Consider the following 16,172-nt stretch of genomic DNA (forward strand, 5'->3'; position numbering starts at 1 on the left):
TGGGAACTGAACTTGGGTCCTCTTAACTGCTGAGCCATCTTTCCAGTCCCCACCCCCACCCATATATATATATATATGAGCTGAGGATCGAACATAGGGCCTTGTGCTTGCTAGGCAAGCGCTCTACCGCTGAGCTAAATAAATTCCCCACCCCATATATTTTTAAAAACATCTTTTCATTCTGGAGGCAGTGTCTCATAGAGCCCAGAATAGCTTCGAACTTGCTACGCAGCCAAGTTGATAACTTTGGACTCCTGATCCTGCCTCCATGCTCCCCCTGAGTAGGGGAAGTGTGGGTATGTTACCACACCTTGGACAGCTGCAGTCAGTATTACTCTTTCCCTCTCTGGTAAACATACTTCGATTATGGCAAAGTGAGAAGGAAAAATCTAGGGTGACTTGGAATGCACGCTGTAGCCCAAGCAGGCTTGGAACATGTACGACTGACGGAGACTCGGGATCACCACACGAAATGAAAGAAGCCAACTGTAGAAGGCTGCAGGCTTATTCAGCGGACCCCAGAGGCCTCTCGGAGCGTGGCTGTCTCCACGGAGGCGGCACCCGCTGTACCTGATCCTCTCTCTAGTGAAAGGGATGGTCTCGTTGTCCTTCTTCCAGTAGAACACGGGCGGGGGCATGCCTATGACACGGCACTCCAGTCTCACCGGGTGACCCTCCGGAACACCACTGTTTTGGAGTTTCTCCAGGATCATGGGGGCCTTCTTCACCTCTTTCGCTACACAAGAGAAATCAATTTTCTATTTGAACAGTAGCAAGTGCCTTCAGGTTTCTGCCTCAGACCCATCACATTCTTTATTAGAGTTTTTGAGACAGGGTCCCACTGTACTTATTGGCTGTCCTGGAACTTGCTTTGTAGACCAGGCTGGCTTTGAACTTTGCCTCTGCTTTCCATATATGCTGGGAATAAAGGCATGCACCACTATACCCATCCAGAAATAGTGACTTTAAAAAACAAAACAAAACAAAACAAAACACAACACAACGATTTTTAATCCCAGCACTCAGGAGGCAGAAGCAGGCAGATCTCTGTGAGTTTGAGGCCAGCCTGATCTACAGAGCGAGTTTTAGGATACTCAGGGATACACAGAGAAACACTGTCTCGAAAAATAAAAACCAAAAACCAAAAAAAAAGTTTTTCAAAATTACATCTGATTAATTCATTTGCAAGTGTGTGTTTGTGTGTGTATGCTTTTGTGTGCATGGGTGTATATTTGTGTGTATGTTTTTGGGTGCCTGTGCATGTGTTCCTGTTTATGTGTGTGAGTGCACGTGTGAGTGTGTGTGTGTTTGCAGGCAACTGCCTCCAACTGCCATCAGAGTCAGAAGACAACTTCTGTCAGGAGTTACTACTCCTCTTGCATCATGTGGATCCCAGGGCTGGAACTCAGGTTAGAATGCTTGGCAGCAGGCGCCTTTACCCACTGAGCCATCTCTGTAATCAAATAATGACTTTGTTGTTGTTTTTGTTTTTGTTTTTCAAGACAGGGTTTCTCTGTGTAGTTTTGCGCCTTTCCTGGAACTCACTCTGTAGCCCAGGCTGGCCTCGAACTCACAGAGATCCACCTGCCTCTGCCTCCCGAGTGCTGGGATTAAAGGCATGTGCCACCACTGCCTGGCTCAAATAACGACTTTTAAGAACATAATCCACATACTAAAACTGATTTTTTGAGGACTTTATTTCATAGGAAGTAAATTTTCACCCAACTTAAAATTCTTTGTCTATTTCTTACTTATGTATATGAATGTGAGTCTGGGTGAGTTTATGTGCACCATGTGCATTCAGGAACCCTCGCAGGCTAGGCAGGACTTTACAACCCCTGGGCCAAGACTGATAGGCTATTGTGAGCTGCCATGTGGGTGCTAGGAACCAAACCCAGGTCCTCGGCATGAGCAACCAGTGCTCTAACCACTGAGCCACCTCTCCAGCTCCCAACCAATGACTTTTCCATCTGGTCACATTGCCATTTTTCTGTTTTGCATGTTCCCTCCCATAAATGTATTTGGAATAAAAACCTTTACAAAATCATGCATCCCAAGAAGGTAGCCTCGTCTATCGAAGTCATTGTCTTAGAAATATGGAAAAAAGGGAGAAATCCCCAGCAGAACAAGGGTTTCCTGTTCTGTTGGTGAGACTAAATTCAGAGTGAAAGGAAAGTGTTTACAGGAGAGCAGCCACTGGCCGAGAGGAGAAAAGCAGTGCTGACTCAGTTGATTTCCTTCCTTCCTTCCTTCTTTCCTTCCTTCCTTCCTTCCTTCCTTCCTTCTTTCCTTCCTTCCTTCCTTCCATCCTTCTTTCTTTCCCTAAGTCAAGGTTTCTCTGTGTAGCCCTAGCTGTCCTGGATCTTGCTCTGTAGACCAGGCTGGCCTCGAACTCACAGAGAGATCTGCCTGCCTCTGCCTCCCGAGTGCTGGGACTGCCTACTTTGGGTTGGTTTGCTTAATAGTTTTCCTTCCCCCGGTGGGAGGAAGCCTAGCACTCGGGTTCCCACTGGCCCACGGCCCTGCAGCTGATGATGTCTTCCTGCCCTTTTCTGTAGGCGTTGCTGTGTTCTATTCACATCATCTTATCAGGTGAAAGCTCACTGGTTTTGAGATTCAACATTTGATGAGCACCTTCCACAGAGGCACACATCTGAGAAACACAACAAACCAGGGTCCCGGGAAACGGCCCGAAGACCTGAGTTTAATCCCCCAGGCCTGCATGCTAGAAAGAGCCAGCCTACTTCTGGAAGCTGTACTCTGACCACCACACGCAGGCTATGGCACATAGCCAAGCAGAGCCTCTGGCATCAGAAGCTCAGGGTCTTCAGGGAGGCAGCGCAGTACACAATCAACATGGTAGTCCGCAGGCCCTCTGTGAATACTGACCATTCTTGTGCCATGGAAACCCAGAGGAGGTGGCAAGGGGCTGCCTGGCGACCCACTGTGCCCGGGTGGTAACACTAGACGCCGGCCTTTACGTTTTATTCATTCCTATTTTTATTTTTGAGAGGAGGCTTCGGGTAGCCAGGCTGGTTTCAACTTCACTCTGTAGGATGACCCCCTAGCCCACCTCCCTAGTGCTGGGGGTCAGGTGTATGCCACCATACCTGGTCTAAGCGGGCTCTGTGTGCTCTTGGGCACTCTATCAGCTGAGCTGATAAATCCTTGGTCCTGAAGTTAGGCTTTACACAATAGAAGAGTACTGGGTAAAGAACATTCCAGCTAGCAGGACCACTGGTGTAATGCAAAGGTTTGTAACTCAGGGGACAAAAGAGCCTAGTGTGTTCCAGGAATCACAGACTGAAGGGCAAAGGACTAGAATTCAGTGACAGCTAATTAAATAACTCGTTGATGGCTTAGTCAATTATTGAAATGGCTCCCATTGGTTGTATGATTAAAATGAAGAAGCAACCATATTGCATTTCTAGATTATGACATATCTCAGAAAACAGTGTAGAAAATAGGGTCTACAGCCGGGCGGTGGTGGCGCACGTCTTTAATCCCAGCAGAGGCAGGCGGATCTCTGTGAGTTCGAGGCCAGCCTGGGTTACAGAGTGAGTTCCAGGACAGGCACCAAAGCTACACAGAGAAACCCTGTCTCAAAAAAACCAAAAAAAAAAAAAAAAAAGAAAGAAAAAAAGAAAAGAAAGAAAGAAAGAAACTAGGGTCTACTACAGATCGGTAGGGCGAGGGATTCTGGAATTCTGTCAGAGCATCTGAATATTTGGACAGCCAGTTCCAAGGGAGTTCTGCCTAGGAGTCAGCCCCACAGCTAACCTTACCTACTACAGTGAGCTCCAAACTAAAGGAATTCTGCCCGGTTTTGTTGGTAGCCACGCATGTATAGGTCCCTGCGTCTCGTTGGGTGAGCGGGTCGATGAGCAGAGAGTGGACTCCCGTCTCTCGGACCAGCATCTTGTGGGAGGCGTCTGGTAGCACCGGTTGCCCGTTGAGCAGCCATGTCAGCTCCGGGGGCGGTAAGCCACTCACCTAACAACCAAGAGAACAGCTGACGCAGGTTGATTTGGTGAGTGAATTCTTTATCCTTATCGGCACCAATGATATAGTAAAGAAAAACACAGAGGGCTGGGGACTCTGCAGTGGCCTTGGAGGAAGGAATCTGAATAAATGGTGCAGTGAGTTTGAACTGTGTGGAATCCTGGCCCCATTTCAGCCACAATTAATCCATGTGATTATGTCCCAGAGCATTATAATGAGAGTAGATAACACAGGCCCGTGGCATCAGTAAGAGAGCTGATGCTGGCTTAGACACCGGAGTCAGATGTTAAATCAAAGTTCTCAAGTTTTGCTCACGGATTATCTAAAAAAGAATCTTGACGCCGGACTATTGGAAAAAAAAATCTTGATGCCTAATTATAATGTTAAACCAGAATTTCTGGGGATGGGAGCCAGACACTGGTAGTTTTTGAAGATTAGAGGCAGGAGAACGTACAACCTGAGTATTATTTAGACAGCTACTGGGGGGGATAAGAGCCGTGCACAGAACAAGGTTCCCTGCACAATGCTTCACCTCCAGCCTTCACTGACTTGCACCTACTTTTCCCACAGCACCCTTCATGGTTGCCTGGGGTAGAAGTGGTGATGTCAGTGTCTTGTTGTATGGAGAGGCCACTGCCCTGGCCATATGAAGCCTCATTTCAGGCTGGAAACTTAGAATGCAGAGTCACAAAAGGTGACCGAGGCGGCTTAGTGTGGGAGGATGACCTCTGTTCGCTCCAAGTGCTTTGGGTGTGTCTTCTCACACCTATGGTTTTCCAAAGTCCCTCCCCTCACTACGACCAAAGATGGAAAAATAAATAAAAAATCAAACTTCCGGATTCACAGTACTAGAGGATTCCAGGGACCATATGGAAAAGTTCACACGTTATCCCTCTCAGGGTAACAACGAAGAATTGACTTATATGAGGTCCACACAAAACCGTTCTTTCTTTAAAATGTTTGTGCTTACATAATTTTTTTAAATTAAGATACGGTGATTTAAGATTTTAGTGACATATTTGTGTCTAGAATTAAAAAGGTCAAATGCTCTAAAAGAGCCTATGGAGGGGACAATTTCCCTTCCTTCCCTAGGACCTTTGCATCTGGGAGAAAACCCCACAAAACAAATACAAACAAAAATGAGTGTAAACAAATAACTAGATGAAAACTCTGGACAGGCCTGGAGCTAACTAAGGACAGGTGTTTGGAAATACCTTACAGTCCAGCCGACAGAGACGGCCCTCGTGAGCCACCATGTCCCCTGGGGCCTGCAGGAAATGTGGTCGGAAAAAGCGCTCCTGTAGAGGTTCTTTGTCTCTTTCTTGCATTCTGGACCTTCCCCTACAAGAAGCATTCATAAACGTGTAACAATAACCACATGCATTTAGAAATGGCAATAATGAGACAGAGTCTCCTGTAGCTCGGGCTGACCATCTGCTCAATAAGTAATCCAGGGTGACCTTGAACTGGCCCTCCTGTCTCTACCTCCTGAGTGCTACATTACAGGCATGCATTGTTAGGCCCAGTTTATGTGGTGCTAGGGATGGAACCCAGGACGTGGTGCATGCTAGGTAAGCACCAAATGAGCCACAGCCTAGAATAGATGGACAGTCAATCAATCATCAATCAATCAATCAACCTCAGCTTAGAACTGATATAAACACACACACACACACACACACACACACACACACACCACACCACACCACACCATACACACACACACACACACACACACACACACACACACACACACGCCAAACAAAACCAAAACTCCTTGTGGCAAGTATCCTATACACTGTACTCTGAACTCTATATCTCTGAACTCTGAAATTAAGGAAATAGGCTCAGGGCTGCGTGCCTCTAGAGGACCCAAGTTCATTCCCAGCACCTATGCTGGATGGCTCACAACTACCTGTGACTTCAGCTTCCCAGCATCCAATGTACCTGCACTCACGTGCTTACACCCCACATACCCCACCCCCCCACCACAATTAAAACTAATGGAAATAACATAAGCAGGCTTTAGTCTCTTTCTCTGAAGTCATTCAGCGTTAATCGGCGTAGCTCCCTTCTCTGTGGGCTTTGGCACTTGCTGAAAAGTCATCACAATAAACAAATCAATCAGTACTCCATCTGAGAGCCCAAAGAGAAGGCCTGTCCATCTCCCGGAACAGGATGGCTGTGACCACAATAAAATGCAGCCTGGCAATAAATTATGGCTGGTAATTAAAGATGACCATGAACTTGAACTCAGTCACAGTGACCAACAGCAACAGCTGCTCTTGAAAACAAAACAAGATAAAGGAGGGGGCAGAGAAGTAGTGAAACCCTGTGTGTGAACCATGAGTCTCTCTTTTCGTTCCTTTGGTAAGTTATTTAATTCATCAGTCTCAGCAACTATCCGCTAAGACTTTGTGGCACCCTAAGACTCAAGGGGGAAAAAAAGCCAGGCTCTTTCTCATTAGGAGCTCATAAAATCTGAGAAGAAAACCAGGTATCACGGAGACTACAGCGGAAATATTCAGCCCCCAAGTTTCTCCCTGGTGATAGCCAGTAGTTACAAAGGGTCTCATGGCGCATTCTATGCGTGAGTGTTACTAATGGTTACAATGTTTTAAACCGTTACAATTGTACCAAAGAGGCTGGGAATATAGTTCAAATGGGCTAGCGCCTGCTTAGCATGCATGAAGCTGGGGGTTCCTTCCCCAGTATCACAAGTACTGGGTGTGGTGGCGCATACCTAATAATGCCAACACTTAGGAGGTGAAGACAGAAGTATCAATTTTAAGTCATCCTCTGCTATATTTGAGGTCAGCCTGGGCTACATGGGAGCCTGTCTTAGGGAGGAAAAAAAAAAAAAGAGGAAGTGCCAAAGCCTGGAGCATCTCAAAGGTAAACACGCCCGTGTTTCTCCTGGGGATTCTGTTAAAGTGCCGATTCTGACCTGGATGCTCTGGACCAGGCTTGATGGCTGTATCCCAAAGAGCCCCTGGTGGTGATGCTGCAGTGTGTGCGGTACACTTAAACCATGATTCACTGCAGTGAGTGGAGGTGTGGGAGGAGTCCAGTAAAGGGGGATCTCCCGCTGCTTTACCTGTGAGACTGACCGGCAGGGCTGAGTCTGTTTCGAATGGGCAAACTCTGTACCATCAAGTGGCCAGAGCAGCTGATTCTCCCCTGAGAAGCAGAAAACAAACAAGATTAAAATAAGGAGAAATCCACATTTTTTTTCAATTTATATAAATGTTTTCTTCACCAAAGCATTATACATTTTTTTTTCTAACAATGAAGAGATTTTCTTTGCTCAAGAGCAATACAAACTATCCAAACTATTTTTTTTTTAATTTTTTTTTTTTTTTTGAGACAGGGTTTCTCTGTGTAACCCTGGCTGTCCTGGAACTCACTTTGTAGACTAGGCTAGTCTTGAACTCAGAGATCTGCCTGCCTCTACTTCCTGAGTACTGGGATTAAAGGCACATGACAGCACCACCCAGCTAAAACCAATGCAACTTTGTGTGTGTGTGTGTGTGTGTGTGTGTGTAGTAGGTGTGTGGTGTGGTGTGTGATGTGTATGGTGTGTGTATATGTGTGATGTGTGTGTGGTGGTGGTGGTGGTGGTGGTGGTGGTGGTGGTGTGTGTGTGTTGAGGTACATTTACCTGTGTGTGCTGAGGCCTTGATGCTGGGAGTCTTCCTAGACAGCCTCCACCCTGGTCATTAAGGTAGGATCTCTCAGTTGAACACAAGCTTGTAGATTTGACCAGTATGGGTAGTAGCTTGCACTGAGGGGTCCCCTATCTCTGCCTTTCCAAGCTTGAATTCCAGGTGGGCCACCACACCCACCCAGCATTCACAGGAGCTCTGATCCCCACACTTGTACAATGAGTGCTTTAAAAATCTGGCTTCCAGATGTTGGAGAGATGGCATCAGAGGTTAAGAGCACTGGATGCTCTTGCAGAGGTCCTGAGTTCAATTCCCAGCAACCACATGGTAGCTCACACCATCTGTAATGAGATCTGATGCCCTCTTCTGGCCTGCAGGCAGAACACTACATAATAATAAAGAAATTAAAAAAAAAAAATCTGGTTTCTGGGGCTGGAGAGATGGCTCAGAAGTTGAGAACTTACTGTTCTTTCAGATTACCAGAGCTGTTCCCAGCACCCACATGATCACCTTGAACTCCAGTTCTAGGGGATCTGACACCCTAGATCTCTGGTCCCTGAGGGCATATGTATCACACACACACACACACACACACACACACACACACACTCCTTAAAATATCTAGATACATGACTTCTATTGTTTATTATTATCAGGTGTGTGTGTGTGTGTGTGTGTGTGTGTGTGTGCACATGCCATGCAACATTCTTGGTGAAGGTCAAAGGCCAACTTTGTGAAGCCAGTTCTCTCCTACGGCTTTTACCCGGGTTCTGGGGTTCAAACTCAGGTCCCTGGGCTCATGTGACAAATGCCTTTACCCACTGACCCATCTTTCCAGGCCCAAAAGGATATCTTTTTTTTTTTTTTTTATTCGAGACAGGGTTCTTTGCGCCTTTCCTGGAACTCACTCTGTAGACCAAGCTGGCCTTGAACTCCCGAGTGCTGGGATTAAAGGTGTGCACTACCACCGCCCAGCCCAGCTTTATATTTTCAATCTGAATGATAATTGAAAGTATTCTGTCCTATCTTTTAGGGGAATTTTGAAAGTTGGCCTCATTCAGAAAAGAAAAGTGCAAGATTACAGTTCTCCAACTTTTATCCACAAAGTCAAAATAAAAGAAAAATCTGATGTAAGTTTAAGAGATATTTAAAGTCTTTTTGAAATAACGTGTTCCCTATGTTTACTTATTTTTTTTAAAGATTTGTTTATGTGCACGAGTAGTTTGCTGGAATTTGTATCTGTGCACCATGTGTGTGTCTGATTACTGGAAGTCAGAAGAGGCAGCCAGAACTTCTGGTCGGATGGTTGTGAGCTGCCAGGTGGATGCTGGGGATTGAGCCCTGCCCCTCTGCAAGAGCATCAAGTGCTCTTGACCACTGATCGACCTCTCAGGCCCTTGTTTATTTATTTAATTTGTATTAATGTGCATGTATCTGTGCTTGCCGGGGCTGTAGGCATCTTCAAAGGCCAGAAGAGGGCACTGGAGTCCATGGAGGTGAGTTACAGATGGGAGTGGGCTGTCTGATGTGAGTGCTGGGAACTGAACACAGGTCCTCTGCAAGAGCAACAAATGCTCTTAACTACTGAGCCATCTCTCCTTGTTTTCATTTTGACTTGTTTTCTGTCTTCAAATTCAATGCACTGTGCCCTTGAACTGATCCTCCTAGGCCTTTGCTTCATGAGTCCCACTCCACCATCATGCTTTTTTTTATGTGGTATTGAGGATCCAACCCAGGGCCTCACGCATGCTAGACAAGCACACTAAAAACTGAACTATGTCCCCCAGGATAAAGTTTTGACAGTGCCCTCTGACAAGGGCAGCCCGTAGTAGACCAGTCTCAACTCGACCCTGTGTTCTAGTTAGGCACAATCACAACGCTTCCCCTTCTCCCTCTCCTCGGCATTCATCAAGGTCTCATTCACAGTGACATCAGTCACTCCTGCTGATATCCAGGAGCCTCGCAACCAACCTGGGGGTTGGCGGCCATGATGGTGTAGTTGCCGCCGTCATCACTGTTGGTGGATTCAATGTGCAGAGAGCAGGTCCCATCCCCTTCGCGCCTCATTTTACAGCGCTCATCTCTCTTAGAAATCTGCTTCCCGTCTTTGAACCAATAAACCTGGAGCGAAAAGTATTCAAGGAACTCTTGGTGAGGACATACTGTTCCGCATCTTCAGAAAGATGAGGCAAAGGTCAAATGCCATCCCTGTTACAAGTCTTTGGCAAACACTTAGAAAAATCATAAAACATATTCAAAACGACAGTATACTGTGCACCTGCACCTGTACCTATACAATACTTAAGTAAAAAAAAAAAAAATACAATACAGTTTAGCATTGTGGTAAAGCTTCTGACCATCTTTGTGGTGCCTCATAATTAGCTTAAGGATACTCTGAGGACTCAGTATGTCTTCACAGGTAAAATAATGAACACAAGAAAACTGGATCATCCCCCATTACTCTATGTCAGTCATGGAGCAGATGTAGGTCTGAGCACCTGGGATGGCTCACTGTACTTGAAAGGTTAGCACGGTTTATTGGACCAAGAAGAATAAGGCTATGATCAAGTTGCTAAATTTACCTTCCACTACCCCCCACCCCCAACTCCCCCTCACCCCCCACTCCCCACCCCCCAGCCCAAAACCAAACTCTAAGATTGAAATATACAGATTTGCAAGTATTTCGGTGGTCAGCCCTGCACATGTGAGGACGAGCTCTTCAAGGCAGGGGGGACAAAGTGCTGGTTGGAGGTATCCTCTTCACCTCTTCCTTGGTTACCTAACCACATGTGGCACCACCGCACTCATGTTGGTGAAAGCAGATCCCCTGCCACAGCCACACCGGGTGCAAATCCTTCCCTGACTGCCAAGGAATGTGGTGACTCAGAGGCTGGTTCAGCAGCCAGTGACAAGCATGGGAACATTCTTGGCATTTACTAACCTAACGGTAAGGACACCAATATAGCTCTCTCTGTGCAGCGAAAGGCACCCTGTGGGTGTTCGATGGAAACTAAACACAATGAAAAATATTAACTGGATGAGTTTGATGGCTAAGAAAGCCAATAATCCAGAATAAGACAGCATGACTAAGAAATTTTTCCTAAACTTTTGTTTTGTTTTGTTTTTTGAGACAGGGTTTCTTTGTAGCTTTGGAGCCTGTCCTGGAACTCACTCTGTAGACCAGGCTGGCCTCAAACTCACAGAGATCCATTCGGCTCTGCCTCCTGAGTGCTGAGATTACAGGCATGCACCGCTGCCACCACCACCTGGCTCTTCTAAACTTTTATTAAAATTCTATGGAGTTGGGGATTTAGCTCAGTGGTAGAGCACTTGCCTAGCAAGCTCAAGGCCCTGAGTTCGGTCCTCAGCTCTGGGAAAAAAAAAAAGTTCTAACAAGGTTTGATGTGGTGGTACACACCTTTAATCCCAGCCCTCCAGAGACAGGCAGGTGGATCTCTGTGACTTTGAAACCAGCCAGGTCTACAGAGTGAGCTCCAGGGCAGTCGGGACGAAATAATGAGAACCTGTCCAAAAAACAAACAAGTTTCCTTTGCCCTAATGATCCTGTTCCTGGGCTCTGCTAAATTTTGAGTATTGTTTTTCACTTTTATTTCATAGATGTTTCACTACAGTATGATATGTTGTTTTTTGTTTATTGGTTTTGTTTTTTTGTTTTTTTCTGAGACAGGTATCATGTAGCCTAGGCTGGCCTCAAATACACTATGTTGCCAAGTATGGTCTTGAATTCCTGAGTGTTGAGATTACAGGCATTACAAGCATGCATCACTGTGTCCAGGTTTTGTTGGTTTTTTTTGCTTTTGTTTGTTCATTTGGTTTGGTTTCGGTTTTGAATTTTTTTTTCCAGACAAGGTTTCTCTGTATAGTCCAGGCTGTTTTAGAACTTGCTTTGTAGTAAAGGCTGGCCTTAAAACACAGAGATCTGCTTGTCTCTGTCTCCCAAGTGCTAGGATTAAAGTTGTGCACTGCCACCACCGCCTGGCCAAGTTTCTGTTTTGTTTTTTGTTTTTTTAAAGTATAGAAGCAGATCTCTGTGAGTTTGAGGGCAGCATGGTCTACAGAGTGAGTTCCAGGATAGCTAGGGTTGTTACACAGAGAAACCCTGTCTCAAACAAACAAACAAACAAAACAAAAAAATAGTTTGGGGGATTAAACCCAGGGTTTCATACATGATTCTTTCCAAGCCTGATGTGTCTCTGGTGGGCAGAGGGTACAGGAGGAGGCCAGAAGAGGGTATCAGATGCCCTGGAGCTGGAGTTACAGGTGCTTGTAAGCCACCCAAATTGGGTGCTTGGAACTGAACTTCCATCCTGTAAAAGCAGCTAGTGCTCTTGATTGAGAAGCCATCTCTCTAGCCCCCTGAGATTTTTCCTCCTGGTGCAAAAGACACATGTTTGAGCCATTAGAGGCAAGAACTCTGCCACTGAGCTACATCCCAGCCCCATGAGAGTTTCCTGAAAACCTTGTGTATAGTTCCATGCTATTGTCAACTGGAAGACCATCTTCCCTACCTTTGGAACAGGTATCCCGACAATTTTGCAGGTGAAGGTGACTGGAGAGCCTTCCGTCACCCGAAAGTGCTTGAGTCTTTTGTCAAAGATGGGTGCGATACACTTGCCCGTGGGGATTTCATCATGCTGGATCTCATCATCTGATTCGTCCACAGGAGTACGCTCCAGGCGGAACTCTATCTCATTCATCAGCCTCTGCTCAAAGCTTGAAATTTTGTATTCCTGCCAAACAGAAGGGTGTGTTGAAATGTCTATGTAGAAAAACTTTATTAGTAGTAGTATGTAGGGAGCCATGCATGTGTGCCAGGACACCATGCCAATGTCCCAGATGTCTCTCTGGAGTTGGTTCTTGTCTTAGTTAGAGTTTCTTTTAAAAAAATATATGTATTTATTTTTACTTTATGTGTCTGGATGGTTTGCTTACACATATGTCTGTGCAACATGTACACGCCTTGTGGGTGCTTGACTTTGAACCCAGGTCTTCTGAAAAGACATACAGTACTCTTTACCACTGAGCCATCTCTCTAGTTGGGGTTTTATTGCTGTGGTGAAGACTATGACCAAAAGCAACTCTGGGATGATAGGGTTTATTTCATCTTACAGCTTCCATCATCCAGGGGAGCCAGGACAGGCACTCAAGGCAGGAACCCGAAGACAGGAACTGAAGCAGAGGCCACATGGTACTACTACTTACTGGCTTGCTCCTCATGGTTGCTCAGTTCATTTTCTTATACAAACCAGGACCACCTGCCCAGGGTGGCATCACTCACAGTGGGCTGGGCCCTCTCACATCAATCACTAATCAAGACAATACTACGTAGACTTGCCTGCAGCCCAATCTGATGGGAGGCAGCTGGGCGGTGGTGGTACATGCCTTTGATCCCAGTCCTCAGGAGGCAGAGGCAGAGGCAGGTGGAGCTCTGTGAGTTTGAGGCCAGCCTGGTCTACAGAGTGAGTTCCAGACAGTTAGGGCTACACAGAGAAATCCTGTCTCAACAAAACAAAACAACAACAACAACAATAAAAAGATAGATTCCCTCCTCCCGGATATGTCTGGGTTTGTGTCAAGTTGAGGAAAGCCAACCGGCACACCTCTGCTTCTCCCTTGCCATCGGTTCTGGGCATAAACTCCACTGTTAAACTTGTGGAGGATAAATACATAAAAATATATCCAATAGCGAAAGTGTCAAATCCCGCTTCAGAAAGTCTGCTCGAACTGTAGAACTTCACTGACATGTGTAGTTTGGGTCTGGTTCACTGTGGTGTGTGATTGGTTTATCTGCAAGCTTTTTACAGTAAAGTTTATAAAATTAAAAATATAAAATACACTGATATACCTGATCAATGTCCCAACCATGTAGTACAATGTATGAATTGAAGACGAGGACTGAAAAAAGAATATAAAGGCCGAGTTGCTTCCGTGACAGATTAAACATTTGGCAGGCTGAGCTTTAGGAACAAGGACACTGTGGCAGAGAATGCTGCACAGCCCGTTACTAAATCCCTGGGCTGCTGGGCAGTTTGGACAGCACTTTGCTTGAACTCAAGGTCAGCTGTCTCTGCCACACACAGATCCAAGTGTAAAGTTCCAACCTATGTCAGAGTTCCTAATGCACTGTGCAAATGCAAGCGGTGTGTTTACATTAAACCCACAAGTTCTTTCTGCACTGTTACCCCTGAAAATGCCACTACAGATCTGCCACTGGGGGTGCACATTTCCGAGTCCCCATGCTGGATTTCGGCCACTTCTTACTTTCTGTTGCCTTATCCACTTTGAGAATAAAAATGGAAGATTCTTTATCAGCTGCCTTCAGTGATATCTGTAATCAAAGGAGAGCACACACACACACACACACACACACACACACACACACACACACACACACCTGAATACAATTTAAGAGTGGAGTTGTGTGAAGAGAATTCTGAGTGCTTGTGAGAAAACAAGAGTCTTGTGATCTTAGTTTCTTCAAAAACACAGAATTGTTCTTGGAATGTGTTTCGGTGCTCCTCCCAGGTGTATCAGATAGCAGTGTTTATTTTAGATTATTATTACAGTTGGTTATTGTTATTTGTTTATAGGTTTCTGTGGATAAAACATGTTCCTGCCATGTGCAGCTTGTCCTTGTGATTGTACACTTTACTCATGTGATTCCTCTTAACCCTGAGTATAAATTGTCTCATGCTCTGCTGGGCAGTAGTGGCACACGCCTTTAATCTCAGGACTTGGGAGGCAGAGGCAGGTGGATTTCTGTGAGTTCAAGGCCAGCCTGGTCTACAGAGTGAGTTTCAGGACAGCCAGGGCTACATAGAGAAACCCTGTCTCAAAACACACACACACATACACACACACACACACACACACACACACACACACACACAATATCTGATGCTCTGAATAAAGTTGACTATTGCATGAGACTTTAGTCTGCCTCGTTTTTAGGCTCCACTCTCCCAGGTTTACTGCCAATTAGAGTGGTAAACACACACACACACACACACACACACACACACACACACACACACACACACATATGCTTGCGCACACGCACACACAGACACAGATGCACACAGACACAGGCGCACAAATACATAGAGACATACATACACACACAGACATACACACAGACAGGCACACATAGACACACAGACACAGAGGCACACACAGACACAGATGCACACAGACACAGAGGCACATACACACAGAGAGACATACACACACACAGACATACACACACACAGACAGGCACACATAGACACACAGACATAAACACAGACACACAGACACAGAGGCACACACAGACACAGATGCACACACACACAAGGCAGACAGGCACACACAGACACATACAGGCACACACAGACTCAGACACAAACACACAAACACACAGACAGGCACACATAGACACACAGGCAGACACAGACACACATATGCACACACAGATAGGCACACACAGACACATACACAGATGCACACACAGACACACACACAGACAGACTCACACAGAGATACACACACAGACAGACACACACAGATACAGACACACAGACAAACAGACACACAAACAGACACACACACACACACACACACACACACACACACACCCTTCTGTGTAATATGGCCAGTAGAGAACTCAAATCAATGATAAATGACCCGTCCTTTCTAGATTTCTGGTCCCATAGAATTACAGCTGTTGTGCACAAAAGAAAAACGAAAATCTAAAAATGAAAATTTCAGGAGAAGATGCTATGTGAAACTATAACTTCTATTTTTAAAATTTAACCCTCTGAAGGGAGATGTGGTGCTTTGGGTGAGAATGGTTCCATAGGCTCATAGATTTAAATGCTTGGATCCCAGTTAGTGGAACTGTTTGGGGAGGATCGGGAGGTGTGGCCTTGTTGGAGGAAATGTGTCACTGGGGGTGGACTCTGGGGTTTCAAATGCTCAAGCCAGACCCAGCCTCCCTCCCTCTCTCTCTCTCTCTCTCTCTCTTTCTCTCTCTCTCTCTCTCTGTCTTTCTCCCTCCATCTTCCTCCTTCCCTCTCCTTCCCTCTCTCCCTGCTACCTGTGTGTAAGGATCTAAAGCTCTCAGCTACTTCTCCAATACCCTGCTTGTCTGCTTCCCAACTTGATCATGACTAGCATTCTCCTACTGAACTACAGTCTTGGCCCTTATCATGTCTTCTTTTTAAGTTAAGCTTTAATGTATTCATATATCTATATAGAGATACCATCTGTGGAACGCAGGCGAATATTGAGAGTCTTGGAACATGTCCCCCATGGGTAGCAGAGGACCACAGGTAAATATCTATAAACAAGTAGACTGAGTTACTGGATTGGGGTGGTTCAGAGATACCTTCTCCATCAACAAGCTTCCCAGCTGACTCAGTGTGTGCTCTACCACGGAAGTTGGGATCAACCTCCTGAGAGCAGATGACCCCCTCAGCACTCAAAGACTGTATCAAACAGAGTGAT

General features: G+C 45.8%; 1 protein-coding gene across 2 annotated transcripts in view; it reads right to left on the reverse strand.

Annotated features, from left to right (window-relative positions):
* The window catches only part of Mypn (myopalladin), an 86,745-nt gene that overhangs the window by 3,624 nt on the left and 66,949 nt on the right, over positions 1-16,172 (reverse strand). For both annotated transcript variants that reach the window (XM_036168185.1, XM_036168186.1), the window contains 6 exons: positions 12,197-12,418; positions 9,639-9,788; positions 7,100-7,182; positions 5,217-5,343; positions 3,786-3,993; positions 571-736 (listed from right to left, as the gene is read on the reverse strand). In XM_036168185.1, coding sequence (XP_036024078.1) covers positions 571-736; positions 3,786-3,993; positions 5,217-5,343; positions 7,100-7,182; positions 9,639-9,788; positions 12,197-12,418 — 956 coding nt within the window. The remainder of the gene's footprint in view (positions 1-570; positions 737-3,785; positions 3,994-5,216; positions 5,344-7,099; positions 7,183-9,638; positions 9,789-12,196; positions 12,419-16,172) is intronic.

Source organism: Onychomys torridus, chromosome 18, assembly GCF_903995425.1.
Source record: "Onychomys torridus chromosome 18, mOncTor1.1, whole genome shotgun sequence".
Classification (NCBI taxonomy): domain Eukaryota; kingdom Metazoa; phylum Chordata; class Mammalia; order Rodentia; family Cricetidae; genus Onychomys; species Onychomys torridus.